At 39.6% G+C, this 8,958-nt stretch overlaps 1 protein-coding gene across 1 annotated transcript in view; it reads left to right on the forward strand.

The window, feature by feature from the left end:
• PTPN21 (protein tyrosine phosphatase, non-receptor type 21) overlaps positions 1–8,661 on the forward strand; it is a 36,060-nt gene extending 27,399 nt beyond the window's left edge. Inside the window, exons 12-18 of the mRNA XM_026079583.1 lie at positions 100–1,562; positions 2,218–2,355; positions 4,813–5,034; positions 6,281–6,409; positions 6,728–6,962; positions 7,485–7,645; positions 8,513–8,661. Coding sequence (XP_025935368.1) covers positions 100–1,562; positions 2,218–2,355; positions 4,813–5,034; positions 6,281–6,409; positions 6,728–6,962; positions 7,485–7,645; positions 8,513–8,641 — 2,477 coding nt within the window. The 3' untranslated portion in view covers positions 8,642–8,661. The remainder of the gene's footprint in view (positions 1–99; positions 1,563–2,217; positions 2,356–4,812; positions 5,035–6,280; positions 6,410–6,727; positions 6,963–7,484; positions 7,646–8,512) is intronic.
• The last annotated feature ends 297 nt before the right edge of the window (positions 8,662–8,958 follow it).

Raw genomic sequence — 8,958 nt, forward strand, 5'->3', positions numbered from 1 at the left:
CTTGAAAATCTCAAGCATAGGTTAGCTACATCTTAATAGAGAATATCTTCTTCATTTTGTGTCTTGGACATAATGATTGTTCTTAAACTTTATTTTCAGATAACCTCTTTGTGAGCAATCAGAACGGATACTATTGTCATTCTCAGACTAGCTTGGACAGAGCTCCTCATGACTACAGTGGTCGAATCCGCAATGGTAGTGTCTACAGTGCACATAGCACAAACTCTTTGAATAATCCACAACATTACTTGCAGCCATCCCCCATGTCTTCTAACCCAAGCATTACTGGAAGCGATGTCCTCAGAACTGATTATGTCCCATCGCATAGACATAGTGCACTAATACCACCCTCTTATCGGCCCACACCAGACTATGAAACTGTAATGAGGCAGCTCAGCAGGGGAATGATACATACAGACAGGCAAAGCCATTCGATGAGAAATCTTAACATCAGCAATTCATATGCTTACAGCAGGCCTGATGCCTTAGTTTATAGTCAACCTGAAATACGAGAACATGCTCACTTCACTTCCCCGCAGTCTAACCATTACCCATTTAACCTAAATTACAGTTTCCATAGCCAGTCCCCCTATCCCTATCCTGCTGAAAAACGCCCAGTTGTTGGGGCAGTCAGTGTGCCTGAGTTGACAAATGTACAACTCCAGGCTCAGGATTATCCAGCACCAAATATAATGAAGACCCAAGTCTATCGACCACCTCCCCCATACCCGTACCCAAGACCTGCGAATAGTACTCCAGACCTTTCCCGCCATCCCTACATCAGCAGCAGCAATCCAGATCTTATTACAAGGCGAGTGCACCATTCTGTCCAGACGTTTCAGGAGGACAGCCTGCCTGTTGCGCATTCTCTTCAGGAAGTCAGTGAACCTCTAACATCAGCACGCCATGCCCAGCTGCAGAAAAGGAACAGTATTGAAATAGCAGGCTTGACTCCCAGCTTTGAAGGTATAAGAATTAAAGAGAGGACCATGTCAGCATCTGCAGCAGATGTGGCTCTTCCAAGGGTTATCTCAGAAGGGTCACAGCCCAATATTCTGATGGAGAGAACAAAACAAAAAGAAAATGAGCAAGAAGGCATGAACTGTGAGCATAAGAAAACCCTTTCAAATGCCACTATGCTGATTCACAGTAGTGAGGAAGAGGAAGAATTTGAAGAAGAAAACAAGGCTAGTACAAACCTGTCAGCTCTCCCTGAAGATCAAACCCAACTTTCGGCCATTATGAGTGGTTATTCTCATGATTCTGTACTGAGCTATCCCTATAGCTCTGTTGCTTCATCTGCTGGACCTTTGCATATTCTTGACCCTAAATTACATATTACAGAGACAGAAAAGAGAATGAAAGATATGAGCCCCGTTCATTTACTGGTAGAAAGCCAGGTACAAAGAAGAGGGGAAGGACTGCTTACTCCATCTATGTCGGAATCTGACCTTACAACATCAGGGAGATACAGAGTAAGAAAGGATTCAGTAAAGAAGCGACCTGTGTCTGATCTTTTGTCTGGGAAGAAGAATATTGTGGAAGGCCTTCCCCCGCTAGGTGTAAGTGGATATTATTTCATTGTTTTGAATTGTTTCAGGTTGTTCTATGGTTGTGTGGGTTTTTTTGGTTTGTTATGTTAAAAATCAGCCTGAGAGATGCTTTGTACTTTGTTCTCCATAAGATATATTTTGAAACACTGATGAGTCTACCTCAATCATACCCTGCCTTTTCCTTCTGATAGTCATGTGAATATTCATTTCAACCTTTGAAATGAAATTGATATTCAAACTTTTTTCATTGGAAGTTTTCCAGTTCAGTGAATAACTTGTATAGTTACACAGAATCATTTTATTTATGTATTTTTTTAGGGTGGCTAGTGATTCCAATTCCTTCAAGAATGATAATTACCCAGAGTTGTGGCCTCACACCTTCAGTTGTGACCTAGCCTTGCAGGGAGCAATATTTGTCATTCTTGTGCAGTTTCAGTAACATGTCTGGAATGAAGACAGACTTGTGTTGTGTCCTTGGAGGAATGTAGTCCCACCACCCTAATCTCTCACTGCAGTCCTTATCAAAGAAAAGGGTCAAAGCTGTGTTTAGTTTGCAGAAGAGGTCAGAGAAGTGTCCTTTACTAAACTGAACTCATCTGGATTATGCTTTATAATCTAATCAACTATTTAAGAATATTTATAAGTTTTATCTTTTCTTCTGCAGGGCATGAAAAAGAATAAAACTGATGCAAAAAAAATAGGGCCTCTAAAGCTAGCTGCCCTAAATGGACTAACCTTGACTAGAATGCCTCTGCCAGACGAGGGGAAGGAGGAATCAACAAGAGCAACAAATGATGAACGGGTATGCTGAAATTTTTTAATCCTTGATTTCTCTTTCACGTTAGTGATTTTTCAAAATGAATTGCATATGAATGGAGCTTTGTATTGACTTCCAAAACGCTTCAGATTCAAAGTAACTCAAACAGTGAGCATAGAAACAAAATAATGAATGAGACTTCTGATTACAAAGTCATTGATAGATATATCCAGTGTGACTAAAGATTTTTCTTTAAGGTTTAAGATGACAGTAATTCACTGTAGCTTACCCTTTGAACATATAGGCAGCAAATTAATCAGCATCTGCTAGTACATTTTTACATCAAGGCTTTCTGTTTTCTCTCAAGTTTTAGGCTCCGTTACAGACCGAAAGATCTGAGCTTGATTATAATGACTAGTAGTTTATACAATTTTAACAACAAATTGTGTAGTCARATTGCATTCCCAGGATACAGCTTGTTCAGACTGTATTTATGTTTGTTCCTCAGGTGGACCCCTGAGAATGTAGATGGAACTATGTGTGATCTGCTGAAGTTTTAAATTCATTAACCAATCTCAGATCACTGAGAGAATGTCGGGCTCTAGAACTGAGGATTGATACTTGAGAGCTATAAGATATAACCAATATCAATAAACATACCTCAGCCTGCCTCTTTCTTGGGTGCAGGAAATTGTGAAATATAGTGAATATCCAGACTGTGAAGGGCTATATAGAACAATGCTGTCATCACATATCTGACCGGGGAGCAATTAGATGAACCAAAGACTGCGCTGACCGTTGTATGTTCTGCAAACAGTCATCACTTTGGAGTCCAGTTCTGAGCATGGATGGGCATCCTTAGCTGCAGTCCACTGCAGCTCAGTTCGTTGACAGTTGCTGAGCGGTTTGTAGGATTAGAACCAGAAGGAACAGTCATGGTGTTACCAGCTGCCATTTCCAAGTAACATGCCAAGACAGTTAGTTGTAAGTCACATAACAGAAATTCAGTCTTGGGGTTTAAAAGCTTGAAATTAGATCCATAAGAGAGAGGTTTGACTGTAATTTTATGGCTGAAAGTGTGTTGAAATGGCTTTTAGAACTATATATGCTCCTTGAGGATGCTAAGGAACAGAAAGTAACACTGTATTATTGAGATACACTTTTACATTAGTACCTGTTTTGGTTATTTCCTCTTGTAGCCATCATCTTCCTGAGTTGACTTTTATTGAATTCAGCATATCATTATTCAGCCAGCTCTGCCCAAATAGCTGAGAGAGAAGAAGAATCTGTAAAGTCAAGTTACAAAAAAGACACATGCCTCTACACTGTCTCCTCAAGCAGTTCATGTAGGCAGAATGCGTATTAGGAAATGGGAGCGATTCCTAAGACTGGAGAAGGGACAAAACAAATCAGACATGTGACATGAAAGAAAGTCTAGACTGCACATATTTTTAGAAGACAAAGACTTAAGTGGATTCAGTGCCTATTTCTTTGCTCAGCTTCATGTTACTATCAGGTTATACTGGGAAATTTGACCTAAAGACACTAAAGAAGTTTTTACAATGAGTGTATTGATCTGTAAGTTATGTATAATGGAGGTTTTACACTTTCCTCTGCAGTGTTTGGCAGTATAGTTATTTGACATGATGCTTTTCTGGTCTGATACTGCAGAGCATTTGCTGTGAGATGCTGGGGACGTGTGACATAGATGAAATTTTCTGGCTGAAATCTCACATATTATTCCTCTAATTATTGTTGGCAAGCAGATGCCAAAATTCCAGAATTGTCTTATGATTTAGAAAGAACTTAGTTTTAAAAGAATAAATCTGTTTTGGGGCTTATTAAATAAAACAGACTGAATTATTCTAGTAGAAAAAATCTTGGGTTTATAACTCAGCTGTAGCAGGAGATTCCAAGAGGGCTTTGCTGCTGTCTTCAACATTTATTGTTTTCAGCCTAAGGAAATGTGAAATATTTGCAGTGAAAGATTAATTCATTCACTGAGCCAAGCATTTTGTTCTGGAACTGTAGAGTTTTTCTCCACCTAGATTACAAGGTTAAAAGTGATTTTTCAAATGATGTAATCCAGTGCGCTATATTGAGCAGGAAGATTAATGAGTGTTTCTTGTTTAAAGGTATTTGAGGCAAAGTTTATAGTGTAGCGTAATTACCTTGTTTGGCCAAATATTCCTTTGCCCAACTGGGTTGTCTCTATATAAACTAAGAAGTGATTTTTGTTTTCCCCCAGTTATATCCACAGTCTTTGCGACCTAGTGAAATATCACAGGATTCTTAGGCAGATTTCACTTGAACAAAACTCTTGCTGGTTAGACTTCTTTCTAATTTATTGTACATTTAAAAAAAAAAACATTAATAGCTGGAAAAGCATTAAAAAGTGTGTATAAGAGAAAATACATACATTTCATCCTTTATGAAATCTATGTTAAAATACACTCACCTTGGTATTTGACTTTGTATGGTAATCTTTGTTCTGTCTTTTAGTGTAAAGTTCTGGAACAACGGTTAGATCAGGGGATGGTTTTTACTGAATATGAGCATATTCAGAAGAAAAGGCTTATAGATGGTGAGTGCTCAATAGCTCGGCTTCCTGAAAATGCTGAAAGAAACCGGTTCCAGGATGTCCTTCCTTATGATGATACCAGAGTAGAGCTAGTCCCAACCAAAGAAAATAACACGGGTTACATCAATGCATCTCATATCAAGGTGAGAGAAATACTGTTAGGGAAATGTTTTCTGGTTGATATGGTAATTAAAAATGAATTGGGCCTTCAATTCTGGTTTTGTCAAATAAGTGAGAATCCCTCCCAATCTCTCCCTCCTTCCCTTTTTCTGCTGAGGTTTCTTTGGGGGCAGGAGGAACCTGTTTTTCCTCCATTACCTCGAAAAATTGAGGGTTAATTGTTGGAGAGGTTTTCTGGTTTTTGCTTCTGTATTAGAGAGGTCTTCTGTATTGATCTACTCTCTCTCTCTCTGCCCCCCTCTCTCTCCACGTGCCCCCCCCCCCATTGGTACTAACAGAGGGCATGTCCACCCTTCCCTAAGTTAAGAAGGCAGATGGCTTTTAAACAAATTGGGATCCTTCACCGTGATTATGACATTTTTGAACTGTCGTGACAGACTACTGTTTCTTCCTCTTCTGTATACTCAGGCTGGATTCGCAGTGGGCAGTAGGATAGCTCCTTGCTTAAGCTTTGTTTTGTGGTTAGAGGAACAGATGGAGCCAGAAGAGAACCTGCTCCTTCATCATCTTCATTTTCTCTTTCCCCAGCCTTAGCTCTTTAAACTCCCTTTAAAATGGTGAAGAAACAGCAGGGTGAACTCAAGAAGCTTCAAGGCATTTCATTCATTTTCAATACATATGTCTACTCATTAAAGTGCAACTACAAGTGGTTTCATACTTCTGAAAAGAGTTGCGATCTTCTGAGTAGCAGTAGTTGCATTTCTGTCCTTTTTTATATATCTATTTACTCTCTGACAAAGTTTCTATAATTTAATTCATTCACAAATTTCTCAAGCAACTCTCACCCTTCTGAAATGAGATAACGTTTTTGAAGGCAGCATCAGCTAATGTTGACTACTTGTAGTGCACATAATGCCATTTACAGCACCAGGGATGAAACCTTCTGGAAGCTCTAATCTCTTTAAATACCTAAAATTTGCAGAAGAGACCGTATCAGTTTCCTTTACTCACTGATATATTATGCTTATCATTTAAAATAAATGTATTTAGCCATGTGCCTGTATAATTTTAAACCTTATTTCTCTCCTGCGTCTAATGTGACAAGATGCAACTAAAAATGGGTAGGCAGATGGGTTTATATAACTCACACTGGCTGCCTTTTGTTTCTGAGTGTTTCTGTCTTTCTCAGTTTGTGCGTCTTAAAATGGCTGACTTTGGAACTGGGGAAGGGGAATTTTCAATAACTGGTCATCTGATGTCTTTCTGCAGGTTTCTGTTGGTGGCATTGAGTGGGATTACATTGCTACCCAGGGCCCTTTGCAGAATACATGTCAAGATTTCTGGCAGATGATCTGGGAACAAGGGATTGCCATCATAGCTATGGTCACAGCAGAAGAAGTGAGTATAAGCTGAGTCAGGTCTACCCCAGAAACTTCTGCAATGATTTTGGTGTGATCCATTACAGGAAGGAGGGATTTTACTGAAACAAGAAAAACAATTGAAGATGATTTTATAGGCACCCCTTTACCGTTCTGTCTTGCTTTTCTTGACAGACAGATGTAAATTTGCAAACTCTTTCCAAAAGAAAGTTGGTTCACTCAGTGAGAGACCATAAGACTGTAGTAACACTTAATGGAGGAGAAATACAGTTGTTACAGGAACATTAGTTGCATGTGTATTTTCAAGTTTCTTGTTAAGCAAGTGTTTACTTTTAAGGAAAGTGGGAGAGAAAAAAGCTTCAGATACTGGCCACGTCTTGGCTCAAGACACAACACTGTCACATATGGAAGATTTAAGATTACCACGCGATTCCGTACTGACTCAGGCTGCTACGCAACTACGGGTTTGAAGATCAAACACCTTCTCACAGGACAGGAGAGAACAGTTTGGCATCTGCAGTATACTGACTGGCCAGAGCATGGCTGTCCAGAGGATTTAAAGGGATTTCTCTGTAAGTTGTGTTCAATAGGTTTGGTTTTCTTTATACTACCTAGAATGGCTGCAATACAGGAATTAGCTTGTGACAGGTATGCCAAGCATCCTGCTGTAAAAGGTTTCTTTACACCAGCAAGAGATACTGGATTATATTTTTGATGGGAATATACCTGTCAGTTTGTTAAAGTGACTATTTATGTCTAAAGCCATGTATACAATTTACTGAAAAGCCATATAGCTTAAAACATAATTACACCGCATACCACTCATTCAATATGTGCCAGCAATAGCAAGAAGGCCACCTTTGGTGGGGAATCAGGAAGCAGGCAAAACCGTACAAAAGTTAAATGATTTGTGGATTTGTATTGCTTTTGGTGGGATGTGAAAGGTGACTTATTTACTCTGTCATTTTTTCCGTGGAGTGTAACTTGTTGAATTACTACTACAGTTTCTTTCTGATGGTCACACAGTGGTAATAGCATGGCTTATATGGCTTTGTCTCCTAAATCTCTTTTTCTTCTTCTGTTGAACTTAATAGCATACCTGGAGGAGATACAGTCAGTGCGGCGTCATACAAACAGCACTGCAGATCCGAAGAACTCTAATCCTCCTGTGCTGGTACATTGCAGTGCAGGTGTAGGGCGAACAGGAGTGGTCATACTGTCAGAGATCATGATTGCTTGCTTGGAACACAATGAGGTAATTTCTTTTTCTTTCTTTTGTTCTAAGTAATGGTATGTGCTGGGAGGGTAACTAACCTGCCTAACAAAGATTGTATAGCTGTTCATCTGAGCTTTCTAAGATGTAGCCGTTGGAAGAGCCTTACAGTTGGAGCTGAAAGAAATCTTGACAATTCAGTGGAAGTTAATAATCTTCTAGAGTTGCCCACTTACAGACTGGGTATTGAAATACTCATTTGCGTTCTTGACTATATAAGGTGTTGAATCACTGAATGAAAAAGGTATGCCCTGGGGTACTTGCGCATATTTCAGAGTTTGGCCCTGGATTTACCACTATTACTTCATGCTTCAATTTTGATAGTTACTATTCAAGGACATGCTTTGTAATCCAGTCTCAGTGCTTGTTATTAAATATTTTGTTTCTAAGTGTAGTAGTATTTGCAGTATCAGCCTTGGTAGAGGACAAAGTGATAGTTTAATAAAATAAAAACTGGTCCTATCAGCCTTTAGCCAGAAGTGGACAGTTTGTTTATTGATTATATAAGGTGTCAACTGAGACTCTCCAAACTGATTGTTCCACTGTGTGTCCCTACCCTAACACTGCGGCAGACTTTCAGAACCATTAGATTTGCGAGGACTTACGTACCCCACGAGACAGGCGAGTTTAACACTGTGCATGCTTCACAGATGAGGAAGTTGAGGTGAACATGGTCAGTGGTGTAGTTACTGCCCATGCTGACAGCATGGGCTTGAATTTTCAGAGCTGAAATTAGTGCAGCTGATTCTGTCCTTAGGTCACTAGTTATATCCTGCATTTCCTCCTGGGAAAGTACAAGTCAGTCTCCTTGCTTACCAGTCACTGTAATGGCTTGTTCTCTTCCTCCAGATGCTGGACATCCCACGAGTGCTGGACATGTTGAGGCAACAGAGAATGATGATGGTGCAGACTCTTTCTCAGTACACTTTCGTCTATGGAGTTCTCATTCAGTTTCTCAAAAGTTCTAGGCTTATATAATCCCTGCCATTTCCTAAGGGACACCGTGAGAGTTTACAGAAGTAAAATTACAGTTGTCCAGGCAGCCTTGCCCTTACTGGTGTTTGCTTCATATGATGAGTCACACAGTTACCTTTTAGGACTGATATGTATCTGTTAAATGCAAGTTGGTGTAACAGTCCTTGCAAAGCAGGATCTTCGCTGGACTAAATTCTTCCCATGTTCAGCTGCAGCTATAGTAGGAATGATCCTACTCGTTCTGTTTTGTAGTACTTGCACACATTCTTTAGAGCAGTGTTACTTTAGGCAAAATAAATATCTTGTAGAATGGAAGTGAA

This window comes from Apteryx rowi, unplaced genomic scaffold (assembly GCF_003343035.1).
Source record: "Apteryx rowi isolate R43461 unplaced genomic scaffold, aptRow1 scaffold_5, whole genome shotgun sequence".
In the NCBI taxonomy this organism is placed as follows: domain Eukaryota; kingdom Metazoa; phylum Chordata; class Aves; order Apterygiformes; family Apterygidae; genus Apteryx; species Apteryx rowi.